Genomic DNA, 20,108 nt, shown 5'->3' on the forward strand with positions numbered 1-20,108 from the left:
GGAGCGACTGATATTGAACAATTGGCAATTTACGTTGCTATTTGATAAAAAAAAGACAATAAACGATATATTTTTTAAATTATATTAAATAATTTTAATGTATTAAATAAAAGTTGTACAGCGCAAATGAAATATAATTATGTTTAGAAAATTTTAATTTGTTTCATGATCATGAAATACTTTTGATTAAATTTACCCACTCCCCCAAAATAAAATAAACTATTAAAAGCTAGACGGCTAAAATAATGGCCCTGTCAATAGGACACTTATATTACAAATATATTCTCTTCACATCTGCATATTTAAAAAAAATATGTTTACTGACCTTCCAAATGGATATATTGCCTAAAAATAGGTGTTCCTACCATGTAAAGAAAAAGCAAATAATTAGAGTGGTCCTGCAATGGTCAAGGGTGCCAAATGTTGGCGGTCATAGTATTTCTGACGCTGGTGCTAAGTGTCACAGGCGGTGCAAAAGATTGTGCTGGCATCCACTTATCAAGTTTGTGCATTCAAAGTTCCTCTTCAGGTCACATTCAGGCCTTGGCAGCCATCTTGCGTATACTCCTGAAGTTAGGGGTTTGTTTTATCACAGCATGTTGACAATGTTGATAAAGCAGAGGGTAAAAATAACACATACTTAAGTTCGCTCAGAGGTTGCTGTCAAGTCAGCAAAGTCAGTGACAATTCCAGGAAGCAATATCAATGTTTTTTTTTTTTTTTTGGGTGAAAAAGAATTGTGTCAAATGTCACATATTTATCATCAAAATTATTTATTTTTTAGACTCAGTTCACTGAACATCCGCTAACAGCCCCCCCAAAAAATATATATATACACAACAACCATACGATACAGTGGAGGATACAGAAACAAAAGTGCATATGTCACAGTAACTAAGAAAACACTTGGTTTGTTGGTGGATCACATGAATTTGAATGTGAAATCAGGATTTGACTCAAAAACATACCACTTCATTGTGTCAATTTTACAAGACCGAACAAGACTTTATGTCACGGTTTATAATTAACAAGTTAAAATGAGAAATACTTTCAAAATGTACAAAACAAAAATGTCTTCTGCTCGGCTTACTCATGTTCTTTCTTGTCCACGACAATTTCCGACCAAAACTGACTAAACTCACATTTTGGCTGTGTCAAAGAAAACAAAGTCAACAAGAAGTTTAATTCAAAGCAGATGATTATAATGAGCTCTTTCTGTTTTACAACGTGTCACGAGAAACTCTTGTTTGGATATGTGAACAACATGTACTCTTAAGTCTTTGCTCCATTTAGGGGCATGATCATCATTCTTTCAAAACAGTAACCTGCATTTTGTGCTATCATAATAATGATTGATAATGATGTCATAATTCATATCATTTATCTGCCTTTTAACAGCAATGTTAACAACCCGTATTTGCTCAAAGTGGCCTTTGTTGTATTCAAATACAAACCTGCAGTGAAGGGCAACAACAGACCGTCCGTAATTACCTTCACAGTATTACATAATGTTGTTTTACACATTATAGTTCAAAAATGTGAACACAAATTGGAAGTGGGGGTGACATCAAACGAGTTTCCATCCTCCACCCTTAAGCAATGGAAGGAGCAATTCTGGGCATGTTTTTGAGTTTGGTCAAAATGAGCATTTCCAACGAAACCTTTCAGGCTTGCCTTGTAAATATCACGTGACAAAGTGAAACTGCTTTTAGGGGCTGATTTCGCAAAATATGCTGAAAGATTCCATTTGGGGGGGAAAAAAAAAATAAAAAAGCAATTCATTAGGACCTGGGAATAGTTTTCGCAAAGAAACCAAATTTCAAACGGCAGTTATGTAAATATCATCTCCAGCCACTATGAGAGGGAATACAATAGTATTTTTTTTACAACATGAGAACAGGTGGAGTATCTCCAAACTGTGTTATTAAAAAACAAAGAAAATAGAAAAACATGTTTGTATTTTGGGCGAATTTTTTTAAAAATAGATACCCTTTGTTGGCCAATAAGCGTTTGTTGACAGACAACTGAAAAAAACAGCATTTCCCACACAAGGATGTCATAAAAAACAGAACATCTAAAGTGCTACTTCAAAACTGTACACAATTAAAAAAAAAAAAAAAAAATCAAAGCTTAGCTAAGTGTTCAAAGCAGAAATAGTTTCTAATTCACCAAATAATCAAGAGGAAAAATCAGTGCAGTAAACCTTCATCTGTCTGGAAATAAAGCTTAAAAATGAGTTTCCAGCTTAAGAGTACATAAACTACAACTAGAGCCAGTCTAGATGTTCAAGAAAAGGTTCGATCCAGGCTCCGGGCCGGTGTGAAGGCATTATTTTACCTGAGTGTCGATTTTGTAGCAAAGGAGGCATCAAGAACTGGAACAAAGTGGCTCCAGAGGTTCCTGACTGATGGTGGACGGCGACGTAGGCATGTGACACACCTTGGCAGGCGACTCTTTGATCCTCACCGCGTGCTTGCGCATCCACTCCAGCATGAAAAACCTCAACATCAGCAGGAAGCCTGCACAGAACATGCCAGGATGGAGGAAAAGTGTGATGATTACTAAAGAACAAAATCTGGGTCTCATATAAACAAGAAACGCTCACAACGACACTTTTGTCAAATACCTTGGAAAGAATTGAGGATGCAGGAGAGGAACATGATAAAGTCTGAGAACGGTCCGAATTCTAGAAAGGCGAGAGCCCAGGTGGTGCCGTAGAGACAGCTGAGGCCCCAGATGCTGAGAAAGGCCACTTGGTTCTTTCGCCATTCGTCCCGGGTGCGAATCTCTCGGTAGACCAGGAAGAGCATCAGCAGGCCTGCCGACACCAGCGCGGCCAGCACCGTGCTGTTGGTGAGGTGTTGAGCCAGCAACGACTTGGGGTTGACCTTCATCCAGCACCTGGAAACACAACCGAGGAAATAAACTATTGATGAGATCACAAAGGACAAAAAAAAGATTTATGAATGAAGGCTTACATCAAGTACGGGTTGCCTTCGTCTTTGATCGACGCCACCTGCCTCAGGCCGTAGATGTCGCCGACTGCGACCAGGATAACGATGGGAACGGCAGGCAGAACTAAAATGAGATTACTCAAGAGTTAAAAGCTATCACTCGAGATGCCTTTGAGACAAGTGAACGCAAACACACTCACCGAAGCCGAGCAGGTTCCACACGCAGAGGCTCGGGGAGGGTCTGAAGACCATGTAGACCATCCAGAAGGTGTGGAACACTTCGATGCCCATCCAGGAGAAGGTGCTGAGTAGGGCATAGTGAAGGCCGGCACCCATCAGGACACACAGGTCCTGGCCTCCCACATTGGCCAGGACGCCGGTGAAGAAGAAGAGCAGGTGGAGGAAGGTGAGGGACACGGCCAGGCCCAGGTGGATGGGTGTGGCTGGATCTTTAGCTCGCCTGTTGGAGGTATGGAGGGTAGGGTGGAATCAGAATTTGTCATTCTTTCTCACACACCACTTTTAACGCCCCATTATAAAAAAGTGACCTTCTCCTGCAGAGGAAGACGATGAGAGCAATGCCACTGATGAAAGACACGATGCAGCCCAGAGACGAAATGGCAGTCAGAGCCAGCAGGTGGCGCACCGGACGAGGCTCCAGTTGCTGTTGGAGACAAGCAGACGGATCTCTAAGTACTCCAAGTAAGCCCTACAGCATATTTGGATATTATGCAAACAGTACGTAAATGCAAACGTCTCACCACTAGCACTGTGAAGTAGGTCAGGTGGTCGCAGAGGCATTCGGTGTGCTTCGCTCCTCTCTGATGAGTCTTGCAACCCTCCACCGACCATTTCACCTTCATCGGATCTACACGCACACACAGAAAGCACATTTGAGTCTTTCTCCTGCATCATTCAAGAGGACGCAATCAGTAAAAGACACACAGTATTTCCGAAAATGGTGGAGAAGAAACATTCGTTTGCTCTATTTATTTGTACAATATATTACACTATAATGTATTTTTTTGCACATTTTTGGGATTACTGCATGACATCAAACCGCTTTTGCCTCGCCACAAAAACAATATATGGCCAAATTGAGTTTTGTATTTTTAATGAAGAACACAATGTCAAAATATTAAGAGTGAATTTTGTGGCACTTCAGAAGTCAACCAGCATGTGAGGAAATACAGCAAATGGAGTGAAAAAGATTCTCCCACCTTTCCTAGTGTCCCATGAGACGCACGTCCTTGAATGTGCTTTCTGGAATGAAGTGGGGAGGGGGGGGAAGCTTTTATTATTTTTATTAAGATGCAAGTAGGCAGTTTTATTGACACTATGTTTCTTATTGTGTGGCAAACCTACAGGGATGGCGTCATGATGGAAGCCAATCCTGATTGGCTCAGCCAGGTTCTGGATGACTTGGTTCTCAATGGAGATTTCCACCACGTCATCAAGAACCCGTACCTCCTCGTGATCCACCTGAAAGACGCGCACATTCCACAGCAGCCCCATGTTAATGTGTACATTTTACGGTGGGATCTTATCACCGGGCCTCACCTGGAACATGGAGTTGTTTTTGAAGAAGGTGTAGACAACTCTACTGTTGTTCTTTGCAGCTCGCTTCAAAGCTGGTGGGAGGTGGATGGTGGGCTCTGGGGTCATGCCTTCCACATGCTGGGAAACAATAAGTACATACGATTTAGTAATTCATTTAACAAATGAAACAAAATGAAAATAATTAAAACATTAATTTTAATATAGTAGTTACTAATCAAGTATAAAAAATAAAGAAAATAAAGATCGCAAATTTTTTTTTTTTTTTCAAAATATCATGACCAATTTGTTTCTTAGTTGTTCATAAATTCTACTTTTCTCTGATATAAAACAAACATACTAAATCCACCCATTCTCATTATTTTCCATATCCCATTTAAGACTAGAGGCTGACACAAATTTGGTACAAAAAGTCAGCTTCCATTTACTATAAAATCCATCATAAGGCTAACTTGCTGCTAATTGCATCTGCATCACCAGGGGGCGCTATAGCACAGAAGGGCAGGCCGTGTAATAGTGGCACTATAGTGCATATTGAGATCAAACACCCTTCTTCTCGTCACATTCACAATTCCGTCGAATGCTTAGTTGACTTTTTTGCGTGTGTGACTCACAGATGAGTTGATATCAATGCCTCTGAAGTCATCCTTGAGCTCCAGCTCCGAGCTGAGGGAACAGAGAGGCTCCACGGCAGTCTGGTCGGTCCTGTGCATATAAACACATCGGCACGCAACACTGTCATTTTAGCTGCACACTGTCATTTCCCAAAGGTGGCCAAGTTATTTTTGATATTTTTTGTTACACGGGCTTCCAAATGTACACCTATAAAAGACAAATCATACAGCCAAATGTTTTGCACGTAAAACAGCTGCCATGATACTTAAAATGTGAAGGCACACGAAAAGGAAATGGAGGGAGGAAATTACATGCTGACTTGGGCGCCTCCATGGCTCCGCTTGGGACAGAAGGTGGCTATAAAAACACCAAAAAAAAGTAAGGTTTTATTCAAATAGTTTGCACGTTGATTGACAAAGAAAAAGCGGCCGCCGCATCTCACCGCATTTGACAGCGCTGCCGTTAAACGTGTAGGCCGTCAGCGTTTTACGAGTGGCGATGTCATTCTCGATCATCCCGTCCGCGATGCCGTAGGCGGCCTCGGGCGCGTTGGAGCCGTACGACAGGTACGTGCAACAGTCGTCGGGCATGCCGCTGGGCCAGCAAAGGGTGAAGTTCCTCTCTCCCACCTTGGCAACAACAACCTCTTGTGAGTCAACATCCATTTTTCAGGCTTCGTGTGGTTTGCATCTTTTGATGAGGCCTCTGCATGTGGTTACTGATGACAGACAATATGTTAATTGTGAAACAAAACAAAACATTGTGGAATGAGTCATGTGACCACTTCACTTGCACGCAATGACAGAAAACAAATCCAGATCGATGAGCTCAGCAGTTTTCAACAATATGTGCACATGATAGTTCTTTGAATCGCTTTTTACATTTTTAATCTAATACAAAATTATATTTTACATTTTTATGATACTATTTGAACAAAATCTATAACTGGTTCATATTGATTTTTTTTTTATTCATAACATACACTTAAATCAATTAAGGAGAAAAGAAAAAAAAAAGAATGCATATATTTGAATTGTACAATCTTATGGAGAAAGTAAGTCAATTGAAATAATAATCTTTCCATCTGTGCCTGCTAAAATCGAGTCACCGCCAGCCGCTCCCGTTCCTCACCTGTAACTTCAACTGATCCTGCAGCGGCTCCCAGTACAAACAAAAGTGAGTCTCCCCGTCATTGTCGAGCGCCTGGCGGTCCAGCCGGTGCGTGCCGGTGCGCTGGCACTGCGCCGCGATTTGCCCGCGGACATTCAGGGAGCTCTCGTCGGCCGCGATGCTGATTTGACCGCAGCCGGGCAGGATGTCGAAGCTTAGGCTCAGCTCACGTTGGGCGTGCCGCCAGATGCCGCAAAAGTGGAGATCTCGGTCGCACGATACTACGTGGAGACATGACGATCGATGTCAGAGTTCGCATTCAACAAAAGAGGAGGCAGAAGTACTCTGGACCATCGTGGAAAATGTTGTCTTACCTTTAGAGAGGAGAAAGATGAAGATGGACAATGCCGCCACACCCTTGGCAATTTGACCTTCCATCTGTGTAACAAGGGAAAAAAAAAAAAAAAAAAAAAAAAGAGAGAAATGTCAAATGGGGCAAGAAATAAAGCTCCCGAGCGACATAGGACGACAAAGAATCTGAACTCCTTCTACAGCTACTCTCAAACAGCTCGTCTTTATCTCGAGGCTGCACAGCTTCGACGGAATAACGTTTTTACAACGATACGATTCTTATCGCGAGGTCTGCGTTTTGTCATGACGTTGGGGGGGGGGCTATCGAGGAATAGCTGCTTATCAATGGAAACACTCTTCCACTTGAACACACACGCTCCAACGATTTCCTTTTTATTTTTAACCCCCCCTGGCAGATTTATGTTTCTCTACCCATAAGAGTGACGGGACGGACGCGGGCCGTTTAGGGAAGTACTGGAATGGAACAAATTGGACAGAGCTCCAGAATGAAGCGGGAAGAGTGAAACCGAAAACCCGAATCTAATAAAATATGAAAGATTTTATTTTTGGAGGAATAATAGCAAACAAAAAAAAACCTAAAAAAAAAAAAAAGCACATTTAATGTCATGTGAAAATGACCAAGCACACTTCCCTTCCATTGCTCCATCACAGACTGCCTTGTGGTGCGCCAAGTCACATTTTAGACAGAACGAAAAGTCTGCGGTGCGGCCGGCCCGCCAAGCTGCTGAAGACGCACGCACGTGATGAATTTTAGAAGCGCAAACAAAACCACCGGTTTGACATCACAAAACAGGAACCGCTGCAACCGCAGTCACACTTATCTTGACATACATACCTGATAAACGGAAAACTCAAGTCCAAGGAATGCTAATTGTTTTAAATGAGATGGTGTTAAAATCCAAGTCTGAGTCTGATACTAGGTTTTCGAACTTTAATTTTGGAGAGGATCAAAAGGTGAAACTTTCTGTTATGTTTCTGTGGACCGCTTCAGTTCATTAAGGGAGGATTGGTTCCCATGTCCTCACAAACAAACATGATTTTTTTTTCCGATCGTTCAGTCTCCAGGTGATGGATGACTCACGCCGGCGTCTTCCTCCATTCTCGCGAGCCCCGATGAGGATGAAGCTTGTCTAAAGTAGCGATTGATGAAGCAGCACGTGGGGGTCAGTCCACCCAAAGCACACAGCCGGCAATGTCCCCTGCGGCACAACGCTCTACTGTCTTCATATGCAACACACAGGAAAAAGGGTGTGTGGATGTGTGAAAATCTCTCGCAACAACTTGCCCCGAAGCGTGAGTCGGCTTGCATGAAAAATGGCCAGAATAATAAACAAATATTTTGGACAATGTCACGATTCTTCAACGCGGAAGGAAAAAAAAAATCATCTGCATTTTTATTTCAACAAAAAATGTGGAAACTGTTTCCAATGCAATGTCAAACTTTAAGACAAAAAAAAATGGTGTTAAAATAAGATACATTGTTTGAAAGATTTACCCCCAAATATCAAATTCATCAAGTTACAGGATCTTATTTAACATGTCCATACACTGCTACAAGGATTACGCACACTATTGTTCGTGCCCCCTTTGAGGCAAAGAATTCCGCCCCCCCTCTCTGCTTTCACTTCCCAGCTCATGCGTGGCTACAGAAAACGAAATAGTCTGCATTTTTACATTCATTCCGAAACAAGCGAGTGTTCAAGTGTGACGAGACGTGCACCTCTGACCTTTACGTCAATCAGAAGGTGTTTTCCAGTAAAAATTGTTTTGGCCCTCGCGGCATCATATTCAGCTCGAGTATGAGTCACGCCGTGGAACACCGCGGGCGTTCTCCTTTTTGTGACAAGTGTGTCACGGGAAACAGCAGAGGAAGACAAAACCATTTGAATTGAAAACCTTGTGAACTACAATTGAGTTTTAAAACAACAAATACAAAAGGGCCAGGTCATTCAAAGATGCTTTACATTTTTTTTTACATGAGCATATTAAATGTACAACACGAATGACAAATTTTCACTTTTGCCTGTTTTTACGGAAATGTGATTTTTTTCCCTTTTATGAATGACATTAAAGAAACGAATCGGGACATGATTGCCGTGTTGTCATCGCCTGAGAATTTCCTTGTGGCATGACTTGGATCTCCATTTCCTGGCCGGCACAGCACACATACGTGAGCCGAGAAGAGACTGAGACACGTTCGCATTGACATCCCGGCCCGTCTGCATCGCTCCGTATTCTCAGCGCATGAGCACGGAAGCACAATAGCTGCTCTTTGTTGTCTCGTCGCCACTGAGCCGCGCTGACAGCTTGCGTGAACGAGGCTCAAAGGTCACCGGCCACTTCGGATTGTTTGAAAGGCGAGTGAAAAAAACACCCACGCACCCGGCTCACCCTTCATTGTCGGACGCCGTAGCTTGGAACAGAGCAAACAACAATGATGTGCTTTCATTGTATTGTGCGGCGGTTTTGACTTATAAGTTTAGTTTGTCCCGTGCCCATGCTCATAACTCAAAGCACCTGCATCTCAAATCATCCTTTCCCATGAAATGAATGGAAATGCCATTAATCTGTTCCTGACCCACAAAAAAATGCAAAAACTCTCCAATGTTGTTATTTGGTGTCATTAATTTGAATTTCTGCAGAAGATTCCCCAAATCATATCCCAATTTGGACAAATTAAGCAGGTCATTTTGAACCTTGTTTTAAGCTTACAATTGAATTTACATTTCTTTAGGATGTATGGAAACACCATGTCGATACACTGTCAATACTGTAGGCGCTTACCCATTGATTTTTTTCCAAACACCACTTGCATACACAATGCCAGTTATTTTTTTTCCCGAATGCTTTATTTCAATAATACCCGCGCACCTGCCTGTTCACACGGAGCCAAAGTATGACGTTGGTCTACAAATTTCTTTTATCGCACTGTGAGAAATGTGCACCGTGCAACAATGTTGCAAGATAAGATGAAGCCTTTGTTGCGCCGGCAACGCAAGCCTCGAGACGTGTTACATTTGTGGGTCGGAAACGGCAGCGCTCAAATCCTGAGTTCAGCTGTGGGGACCCGCAACACATGAAAGAGTCCATGTAAGAAAAAAAAAGGCTCAAAGTGAAGCCCCTGCAAAAAAAAAAAAAAAAAGAATGCTCCCTAGGCTATGCAAGCGTGTGCATGTGTCTGTGTGCACGTCACATTCTTGCTATCACCATGGAGATGCTCCATGTGTCTTGATGTAGGCTAAGGAAATTGGAGGAGCAGGTGGAACACGGCGGACGGTTCTGTCAGGGCTGCGAATAAATCAATAAATGGCACAAATGAATGGACTTCATCACACAGACACACATACCCTCTGCTGTCACCTTGGGGGCGAGGTCAGGCGGTTTAAATTGCCACGGGGGGGCTTTCTATTCCTCATTATGCAAAATTAAGTCAACACAAAGGACTGAGTCACACGTTGGTTGGATTATTAGCATTTCAGTGTGTTCAGAAACAAGGCGCACCTCATCTCTCGCTTCCTCTTGGAATCGGGTCCATTTTTTTTTTTTATTGTCAGTGCACCTGCGCACCACTTATGTGCACCCCACTTAGGTGCACCATAAGTTAAAATGTGTGGGTCATATTTTAAGTTAATTCTTGTGTATTCTTATCTTGTTTTAGCACCCCTTGTTGATGCAATTTCAGTAGCTAACACTTCTTTTGTGGCTTTAAAGAAGCGGACATTTTACACCTTCAGTGCGAGTGAAAACCTTTGATTGCTGTGAGGAAACCGCACCATGAAAGTCAAGTGCCTTCCTTTTCATCTATACCCAGGTTAAATAAAGGTGAAAATGAGCTTTTATTGTCACAACACTGTTATTTATGGCAATTTTGGGTTTCCCAAAACTTTTAAAAGCATGTAATATGAGTTGCAAAGCCAATGTTCTTGTATTTCCCAGAGTGCATTTCTTAGAAATCATACAAAGTTGTTAAATAAGGTTGAAATGACATAATAATTTGGGATAGACACCGTTTGGAGTAGATTTAGAGTTTAAACTACTGATATATACAAATAAAAACCAAAATGTTGGGGCTGTCTACTGCTTCCATCCTCAGTTTGGAAACCCCACCACTAACCTTCCTTTTCATCTTTAGAAAACGTAATATAATTCAAGATTCAAGAATTCAAGAAGAATTCTTGAAATGTTTTTGAATATAATCCCAACGCAGCAGCAACAACAACAACATAACAGATTTACCATAAGAAAATGTAAAAATGTCGCAGAAAGAATAAAACATACCTGCGGCAGTTCTTTAGTAAGCAGTCAATAGACTCCAAGGATTTTAGGCACGTAAAATCAGAGAAAAAATAACGGCTTCAAGTTCCCCCCAAAAAGAAAACTCGGTTCTGAAAGTCGGTTCAAAATGATCCTAAAAAAGGAGGCCGTACTACCGGCTTGGATTGTGGCACTCTTGCAGCTCCGACAATGATTCAGTCCATCCAACAAGCCAAAGCAGGTTTACGGGAGAAATTGGGAAAGACTCGACTCGTATCCACCTGTTGTTCTCAGTCACAAAATATATATAAAAAAAAAAAATACTGTGCTGAATATTGAAGACGTTTTATGGAATCGGAAGTGTCACGACAGGACCGAGTGGGCACGGTAAGGTAAGTCGCTCATATGTGCACCGTGGTCGGCGTCAGTTTTGTCAGACAGTGCGCGGCGAGGTCTCGAGGTGGAGTCGCTCTTTGTAGTGTTTAAGAGATTCATACAAGAGATTCCGGTTTGACTGTCACAATAAGAGCTACCATAACCGGTTGCCATTTGACTGTGCTGTTGTCTCTTGTAAACGTTTTTTTTTAATATATAATGCTATTTTATATAGAGGCGAGAATTGCATTGGTTATAATTTGGAAGCACATAGTGTGTTTATTACATTACAATTGACTTTATGACCCATCAGGACTTAGTGACACCACAATAGAGAATCAACATTTTGTTTACTTGTTCACAACACTTTGTAATGTCGGAATGTGTGAGGTGCCTGTAATCTGGGACATGTTTGATAATATCAAGTCCTTCAACTACATAAGTTTAAAAAAAAACAAAAAACGAAAGAAACACCTGGTGTGTGCTTTTGTGGGTGTGGGCTCATCTGCAGCAGGATCTGGGCCCCCGCCCCCCATTCGCCTCACCACTCAACCGTCGTCTGGCTGATAGCAGCAGGTACAAAGTCGGAGTAACAACTGCGCTTTCGGTTGGGAACGTGCAAATAAAAGCATGAGAAAGAAGGAAGTAAGAAGACAGAGGTTGCCACAAGACGTAACTCATTATCTTGGTGATGGCGGCACAGATCTTAATAGGTGACTCATCAGCAAAGCAAGGTGCGCATTCTTCCCACTGACCTTTTCGTCACCTCGCTCACATGAACATGTACCCTTATCCCTCAATGCTTCACTGAACTCCAGTCAAATCACAGCACGGACTAAAAAACATCTCCTCGGCTTTCACCTTGGCCCCCGATAGCGGCCTTCTGGATCGTCCAGGTTTTTGCAAACCCACCCGGATCTCATTTCAACGATCCATCTTTTATAGCGCTTAAGGTCACGGGTGAGCTGGCGCATATCCCAGTCGACTGCCTTGACTGGTCAACATGCTAAGACCAACTAGCAATCACGCTCATATTAACACATGGCCTCAATGGGGTCAAGGGTGACATGAAGCCTATCCCAGGAGACTTTGGGACACTGTTTTAAAACAACTGAGTGGCTTGGTAGATAAACATTATTAGCACTGTAATATGTTGTTGCTATAGCGATGGGCAGACAGGAAGTCAAAATCAATGTTTTATTTTTAAATTGTACCCACATCTCGTGTGGTACTTGGTCCTTTTGTAACAGGGACCACTAAAGGAAGAAAATGTGAGCACTTCAAAACCACATGTGCCATTTGAGGCCCAAATATGCATAAGAGCCATGAAACGTGTGGTCGCGTGCGCTCATTGCTACTGTGCAAAGAAACAAATGCACAAAAAGTAGGACATAGTTTTGAAAATAATTCTACGGAAAAAAATAAAATAATTGAAAGACAAGTGACAACGATAGTAATCGTAATTAAAGTCATTTCAAGATCTACAGTGAGTCATCACACGATACGTAAAAATATCGCAGACGGAAGTGAAAAATACAGTTCTATATGGAAGACTTTTCGAAATGTGTGTGGGAATTGTTTCCTTAAGTACTTTCTGTTTCCTTTTTAAGTGTGAAAAAGAGGAAATGTAAAAACCGCAATGCAACTTTCATGATTTTATGTGAAAGATGTTGAGAAACGGTTCCCACCCTGCCTTCTCATGCGCTACAACCGATGAGAAAATGAAAACATAATCAGCACAAAATTCCACGATACAGCAAATAATTCATGACATCTCAATGGGAAAGATCTATGGCAGTGTATTCTTATCTTTCTCTGTTTTTTATTTTGCTCTTCATGGTTGCCTTTGTCTGGAAAACACACACACACACAAACACGGACCAAAAGGTCCTAATGCATTATTAAAAGATGGTTACGCACACACAACACAAGCAATAACTGTCACGCACACGCACACACATAGGGTGGGTGGCTTGATTGCCATGGTAACAGCAGTGTGGCCAAATGCAAAGCTAAGGGGTTGAAAGGGTTCATGACGGAGTCGATAAAAAACAGGAAGCAAAATAAATGCATTCATCCCCAGCTGCTACAATGCAATCAAGAATCGTGTTCTGAATCACAAAGGAAGATCTACGGTTGCAAAATTTCAGATTTGATATTTGAGCTTCCATTTTTATGATCTTGCCGCATTGATCTACGTTGTCTGACCAAAGCTTTCTATTGGAGTTGAGGCATTGATTTTTTTTTTTTTTCTTGTCATCTGGGAGCGTCTGCTTGTAGCTTCAAAACAGGCAGCAACATGTCTGGCGCGTCTGGTGTCTCACTGGCTATGATTACAGACTTTCGACAAAACAAAATATCCAGGGTGCCGGTTCCGTCGGTTATTTCCTTTCCCCCTCCCCGTCATTCCATGCCCGATTAGTCACCATGAAGGTTGCAGACTTGATTCACTTTCTGTAGGACCTCAATGACAAGTTTTGGGGGAAAAAAAAAATAGTCTTACTGTATATTTACTCCTTAATGCTAAAACACTTAAAATGAAATCAGGATGTCGATTTGCAAATTTTGCTGTCATAAGTAGATTGCAAGAGGGATAAGAAAATAGCAACAAAAAAAACTATCAATGTGATTAATTTTAGTGACAGGAAAATCATGCCTATTGAAAATAAGATTCAAAATTTTTAAATTAAGTTTTTATTTACATACTCCAACCTTATATTTGACAACATGTCTGTTAGACTGTACAGAAAGGAAAAAAGGGACAGAAAAGTTTCATTTACGACGCTACTCAGTTAATATTTGCGTTGGAGCGCCCTCTAGCGCCCTTTCTCCGCCATTACATCATTACCTAGTAGAGGTGACCAGGCATTCCTGCTAATATAAAAATCTCAGCTCGATGGTCATCAAACGTCAAACGTTCACGGTTGAGCGTCCACTTGTACACGAGAGCAACGGCCGTACCGTGACAGGCTTTAGGTGTCGTGTGCCTGTAGCATCTCTTCGATCTCCTGGTCCCACTGCTCGTCTCGGTTTTGCAACTCGGCCACCACCTCGTACTCCTGGAGCTCCTGCTGCAGCTCCTTTTCCCAGTCCGACTGCTCTTCTGCCATGAAGACAATAATGTCACATTCCAAACGTTATTAGCGCGACTACAATTTATGCGTGTGGCTTTTTTCCCCCACAAATAAATATTTCAACTTTATTGCAGATGGGAAAAGGGAGGTGCTGATTTAGGAAGTCATTTCTTTGTTTTAAGTGGCCGTTGCGCCCATCTGGCACAGAGGTAATTTTGACATGGACCAAGTGAAACCAACCATCAGCCGGGGTAGCGCTGTCCTTCATGTCGAGCACCAGCTGCTCCATTCCCTTCTGCAGGTCCTCGTGGTCGATGGCCGCTGAGTCGAAGGCGTCGCTCACAAATTCTGCCACACCTGGACTGGTGGAGATGGAAAAGTCTTCCTCCTGAACGGGCTGAGGGACACAGGATTGATGTGAACATTTTACAAGAAAAAAAAAAAGCCAAAAAGTCCAAAAGAAGCTTTCGTCATGTATAGTACCTGCTGCTTGTCGCTGATGGAAACGGGGGGCGTTTTGGGCCTGACGTTATCTATGAGGACACCAAACAAAGTCGCCATGAGGATTTGCATATATGCAAATGAGCGTGATGCCTATCATGTATACCCGTTAAGATGACATCATGGGGTGAGACGGCATCGTCTCCGTCGTCGCCCGCCTTCTGCTGCTGTTTCTGCTGGGCCGCCAGCGCCGTCAGCTGCGCCGACTGCTTGATGAGCGACACGCGGTAGAAGTAGTTCCTCCAGAACACCTCCTCCTTCACGCTGTCAATCCAAAGCAAGAAAAAAAAAAAAAAAGTGAAACACCAACATACGTGATGGTGGTGGCTACTGGAGAAATGTGAAGGCACTGACTGTTTGGGCACCAGGTCAAAGCGCATGCGGTTGAGCAGCTGGTCTTCCTCCAGCATGACGGTAGCCAGAGGAAACATTTGCCCCATGTCGAAGTGGAACTGCACGCCAGCCGGGGGGTCGCGCAGGAAGTTACGCTTGTCCTGAACGTGGAACACAATATCTAACTGTGCATCTAATTTGATGGGTCCTCATGAGAGGAGACGTCACATATATCCGATGAGGCCTACAGTCATTATATGGTACTTGGGGAAATTTTTTTTTTTTTTCAAATGTTGCTCACAGCTGAGAGGGCCAGAATCTGTTGTTGGATGGTCTCCTCCTCGTTGTAGCCCACCCATGGAGGCACTGCTGCTTCTGGACACACCAGAAATCAACATCATAAAATGAAGGCTTGTATTCAGATTTTTTTAAAATCATCTATTTCAACTTCACAAAGCATATTTTTAATATCTACCTGATCTTTTGGACTTCTTTTCCTGTAAAAACTTCTCTTGCTCTTTCTGGAAGTCTCCCAGGAAAGTCTGCACACAAAGGAAGAAAGGTAAGTAATAATAACAACAAACATTCGTGCATAAGCGCACCTTGTCGATGATTCCGTCGATTTTTCCCTCCTCGACACTCTTCTTAATGTTTTGTGCCGTCACTACCACAGACTCAGAGAGCTTCTTGGTGGCGTTGGATGCGAAACTGAAGATGAAATCTGGACAAGGAAAAGTGGAGGTGGATCAAAGATAGGGTGAGACGCCTACTTTGGGAGTAATAAACAATGTGACTGCTGTATTGCAATATATGTCTACGAAAAAAATCTGTACTCTATGGTGGAAAAAATGAGTTTATTAGTTTTAGTCTTTAGGTAGGCAGGATTGCCTTGATGGCGCCATGCAGTGGGGCGTGTCCTGCCAAGAACACAAGCGGGATCCATAATAATGCATCATGTCGTCTCAGCTCATCAGTACGGCACTGATATTGCCAATGTTTGATGTAATGTACCTTTTGTAGATTCTAGTGATTCTGTTTTAATCGAGCATTACAATTTGAATGTCTTTTATCAAAAGCACTTTGTAAACACGTTTTTTTTAAGTTATTATTTTGTTGGAATCCATTGCCACAGACACTTGCGTCATCCCAAACATACAAAACAGTGCTCGCGTTTGGCTCAAAGGTGTAACTGCTAATTTGATCATGTGATTTTTCAAAAAAATCTCTAATCAATAATTTGACTCACCGCCAAGTCCTTTATTGAGTTCCTGATTCGTCTCCACGTCATCTTGTCCTCCTTCATCATGGTGGCCATCAGCTGCTGGTTGCTGTTTGTTTACCTCGTTTTGAGCTTCCACCACTTTTTCTTCTAGCTTCTGCTGTTCCTCCTCGGCGTCAACCGACGAATTGGCATCCACCGGGTTCTCAAAACCTAACCAAGAGCCCAAACCTCGCAACATTGTCAAATAAAAATCGTTTTTGGAGGGGAGGAAACGTTCTTTGGCTTGGAGGAACTGATTATTTGAGGGGGGCAGTGCTACCCGGAAATAATAATTCGGACGGGTTTCTTCTTCGGTTATTAAATTGGTCGGTTACTTAATAAACTGCCACCTAACGGACAAAAGTATATGAGGGATTTCAATGTGAGTTTTAGGATTATAGACCATTTTCCCCTTAAATGAGATTACCCAATTTACGAGAAATGATAAATTTTCGCCTAATCACACAAAGATTCATCTCAGTAAATTTGCTAAATAACCACAGAGCATATTGTAGTTTACCACAAGAGGCGGTAATGAGTCATTTCATATCTTGAGACGAAGCGACGAGACTTCACTGAGGGTTTACGACAACATCAAAATATAGGTCAGTTTGGCTTTTATCGTCATATAAAAACGTCTTTGACCTTCTCGTCTCTAAACTCTCATCTTCCCTGTTCAGAAAATATGTAAATTATACAATAATCTCTTAAAATCCCCCAAATTCGTTTATGAATGGGACACCAAAGTTCAAGTAAAGAATGGTATTTTTTAATATAAGTGAGTATATTTTCGATCTACATCGTAAATAAATAATCAGATCGAGATTCAAAGTATGATTTGTGTACTTGTTTTACATTCGGCGTGTTGTTTAGGCACCTCACACTCTTAAAATCATGTTTTTCTTTTCACTTTTCCTTTGGCAAGTTCCGAACATTTTCACGCAATGAAGACATTGATGGTGTTCGATTTCGACCACACACTGGTCGATGACAACAGTGACATGTGGGTGATCAGGTAAACATTGATGATTGACATCATTTACAGATTATTGAAGACATGTTTCCTAAATTCATCGTTTTTTTTTTTTAGGTGTCTTCCAGGTCAGACGCTGCCTGACAAATTGAAGAATTCGTACAGAAAAGGCCATTGGACTGAGTTCATGGGCAGAGTGATGGATTATATAGGCATGTAATATTATGACATCAATATTTGAGTAACTGTTAAAACTCTGTTCAGAGTATCGTTTTGATGTAACCCAACCAACGTTTTTCCTCTACACCTAGTAGTAGTCGTACAGTAATAATAAACACATTTCAGGAATATGTCATTTTTTCCTGCAGGTGAACAAGACGTGAGTGTGGAGAGTGTCCGTGCTGAAATGGAGCGCATCCCCTTGACGGCGGGCATGAGCGAGTTGCTAACATTCATATCGTGCAACAAGAGCGACGTGGATTGTGTGGTCATCTCGGATGCCAATGCGCTCTTCATCGACTGGATCCTCTGCGCCACCGGGTTGCGTTCGGCCGTGGACTGCGTGTTCACCAACCCGGCCAGAGTCAACGCTCTGGGCCGAGTAGAAGTATTGCACCACCACACGCACAACTGTCGCCGCTGCCCTGTCAACATGTGCAAAAGGAAAGTTCTGGAGACATACCTAGCCCAGCAAGATGAGTACAGTCGAGTGTTCTACGTAGGCGATGGCACCAATGATTTCTGCCCAGCCTCCTGCTTGAGGGGGGGCGATGTTGTTATGCCCAGGAAAGGATATGACCTGGAGGAGCTGCTGGAGAACAAGAGTGATGCTTTGCACGCTAGTGTCATTGCTTGGAGTAGTGGAACTCAAATCCTTCATGAGCTACAAGCTAGTCTTAGCTCCACAACAGATTCCCGGACTAATGGGTCTGAGGCGCCAAGCTAATGTCATCACTTGCACAACCCAAATGGAACGTAACATGTTTGTTTCTGAGAAGTAATTCTTTATCATAGTCCAGCTTTTGTGTATTATCTTGTAGTCTATGTCAATGTAATTTGTATGTGCTAGCAAACAGCCAATCAAAAGTGATCAATTGTCACGGCCGATACCGTTTTGCATCCTGCAATTTTTGGCCCCTTTAATCACAATTTTAAAACGCACAATGACACATAAATCTTTTAAGATTTCACAAATTCTGCTTTTTACTTGTTTTCAGATGCCTTCATCTGTTGGACCTAAACTCTTAAACCAACGACCAAAATCATTCATACCACCATTTCATTTGACACACAACTAATCTCATCTTAATATAATTTCTTCTTTTGTTTATAAATCAATATTTTGTCAGTTCCAGCAATGTTGCGAGGCAGCTAAACGTCCAGCCTCGACCAACATTCACACACTTATCATTTCACCCAACTAGTCCACATTGTTATTCATACGTTAACTGCAGCAGTAATTACGAGCACAGCAGAAGCAATTACCGTCAATAAACCTTTCATCGACAGCTTGCTCAAATTGTCTCATTCTCACCTGCTGTTGGTCCCGTGCCAACGGAGTCTGCCATGTCATCTTCAATGGTGTCAACTTCTTGTGCTGATAGAAGCAAAGCCGGACACCGACCGGGGCTAGCATGATTGAGCAGCTTTTTGGCAGCTCATCCATCTGCCCTGTCAGCATTCATTTGGAAAAGCATTCCATGTATGAGCTGACGCCTGAATAAAAGGGAACATTTTTAACAGGACACCACTGGAGGACATTTTATTCCTACAAGAAAAAGGAGATGTTTTACGGGATGGACACACAGATTACAAATATTGTTCCAATATGTTTGCTCACTTGAAAAATGCTTGGCTTGAAACTTTTTAAAGGTGCTTTATCCTTTGTTGTTTACCACATCTAAATAGCAGGAAATAAAAGCTGGACTTGTCTCATATTCCATTTTTAATTTGAAACCCAAATGACCTTGCCTTTCTAATACCTTTGGAGGGAACTGTTCAAACACACTCTCAACTGATTATTAGTTCAAAACAACAATCCCACCACTACATATAAGAGAAGTGCATCCCCCAAACACCAGCGAGGTGTGTGAGTATTTCTGTATCATGTCAGCACAACGGCATTGATAACGCGTGAGGCCTTAATGAATATTTAAAGGAGCAATCCGTGATTCCAGCAGGCCAAGCGCCTCATTTGCATACTAAAGTAAAGAAAGACCTGAGGGCAGTACTGACATTCCTGCTTTGGACAAAACACAACATTACATCTCACACACATGCACACGCACGCACGCACACAGACACACACACACACACACACACACACACACACACACACACACACACACACACACACACACACACACACACACACACACACACACACACACACACACACACGCTCGCCTTACAAATACACCCAGTACAAACCACTCAATTAAACATGGCACACCACTGGCAAGCTCCATGTACCAAATAAACAAAATTGGCCGTGCTCCACCTTAATCATGATCTGTGCCAAAATGTAATGGAAATGAAGAAAATTAAATGACTAAATGGAGGAATCAAATAAACTTCAGAAACAAATTAATTTACAACAAATGAAAGCTACAAACTAACTCATGGACCCACAGAAACAAACTACCAGAACTAACTAACTAACTAACTAACTAACTAACTAACTAACTAACTAACTAACTAACTAACTAACTAACTAACTAACTAACTAA

The 20,108-nt window shown here is 42.1% G+C and overlaps 3 protein-coding genes across 6 annotated transcripts; 1 reads left to right on the forward strand and 2 right to left on the reverse strand.

Moving 5' to 3' along the window:
- Nucleotides 1-756: 756 nt before the first annotated feature.
- adgrg1 (adhesion G protein-coupled receptor G1) lies at nucleotides 757-11,299 on the reverse strand. 2 transcript variants are annotated; one of them, XM_085908214.1, is made up of 15 exons: nucleotides 10,887-11,299; nucleotides 6,611-6,674; nucleotides 6,258-6,517; nucleotides 5,569-5,755; nucleotides 5,438-5,483; nucleotides 5,126-5,216; nucleotides 4,515-4,631; nucleotides 4,320-4,436; nucleotides 4,175-4,217; nucleotides 3,716-3,822; nucleotides 3,503-3,618; nucleotides 3,155-3,414; nucleotides 2,979-3,078; nucleotides 2,627-2,901; nucleotides 757-2,519 (listed from the first exon to the last, which is right to left on the reverse strand). In XM_085908214.1, exons 2-15 carry the CDS (start codon nucleotides 6,672-6,674, stop codon nucleotides 2,368-2,370), a joined length of 1,935 nt encoding a protein of 644 aa, XP_085764340.1. In that variant the 5' UTR covers nucleotides 10,887-11,299; the 3' UTR covers nucleotides 757-2,367. The 2 variants fall into 2 exon arrangements, with proteins under 2 accessions (XP_085764340.1, XP_085764341.1); XM_085908215.1 differs by lacking the exons at nucleotides 6,611-6,674; nucleotides 10,887-11,299 and having other exon boundaries at nucleotides 5,569-5,844; nucleotides 6,258-6,324.
- Nucleotides 11,300-13,915: 2,616 nt separating this feature from the next.
- syap1 (synapse associated protein 1) lies at nucleotides 13,916-16,708 on the reverse strand. Its single transcript, XM_085908093.1, has 9 exons — nucleotides 16,392-16,708; nucleotides 15,748-15,866; nucleotides 15,621-15,687; nucleotides 15,447-15,520; nucleotides 15,167-15,306; nucleotides 14,919-15,076; nucleotides 14,795-14,844; nucleotides 14,552-14,708; nucleotides 13,916-14,340 (listed from the first exon to the last, which is right to left on the reverse strand). The coding sequence occupies exons 1-9, from the start codon at nucleotides 16,603-16,605 to the stop codon at nucleotides 14,210-14,212; spliced, it is 1,110 nt and encodes a 369-aa protein (XP_085764219.1). The 5' UTR covers nucleotides 16,606-16,708; the 3' UTR covers nucleotides 13,916-14,209.
- A 105-nt stretch (nucleotides 16,709-16,813) lies between these two features.
- On the forward strand, nucleotides 16,814-19,306 carry phospho2 (phosphatase, orphan 2). Of its 3 annotated transcripts, XM_085908096.1 has the most exons (5): nucleotides 16,814-17,011; nucleotides 17,087-17,184; nucleotides 17,332-17,421; nucleotides 17,497-17,591; nucleotides 17,748-19,306. In XM_085908096.1, the coding sequence occupies exons 3-5, from the start codon at nucleotides 17,351-17,353 to the stop codon at nucleotides 18,323-18,325; spliced, it is 744 nt and encodes a 247-aa protein (XP_085764222.1). In that variant the 5' UTR covers nucleotides 16,814-17,011; nucleotides 17,087-17,184; nucleotides 17,332-17,350; the 3' UTR covers nucleotides 18,326-19,306. The 3 variants fall into 3 exon arrangements, with proteins under 3 accessions (XP_085764222.1, XP_085764220.1, XP_085764221.1); XM_085908094.1 differs by lacking the exon at nucleotides 17,087-17,184 and having other exon boundaries at nucleotides 16,815-17,011; XM_085908095.1 differs by lacking the exon at nucleotides 16,814-17,011 and having other exon boundaries at nucleotides 17,018-17,184.
- The last annotated feature ends 802 nt before the right edge of the window (nucleotides 19,307-20,108 follow it).

Source organism: Syngnathus leptorhynchus, chromosome 3 (assembly GCF_054491065.1).
Source record: "Syngnathus leptorhynchus isolate UIUO chromosome 3, UIUO_Slep, whole genome shotgun sequence".
NCBI lineage: Eukaryota > Metazoa > Chordata > Actinopteri > Syngnathiformes > Syngnathidae > Syngnathus > Syngnathus leptorhynchus.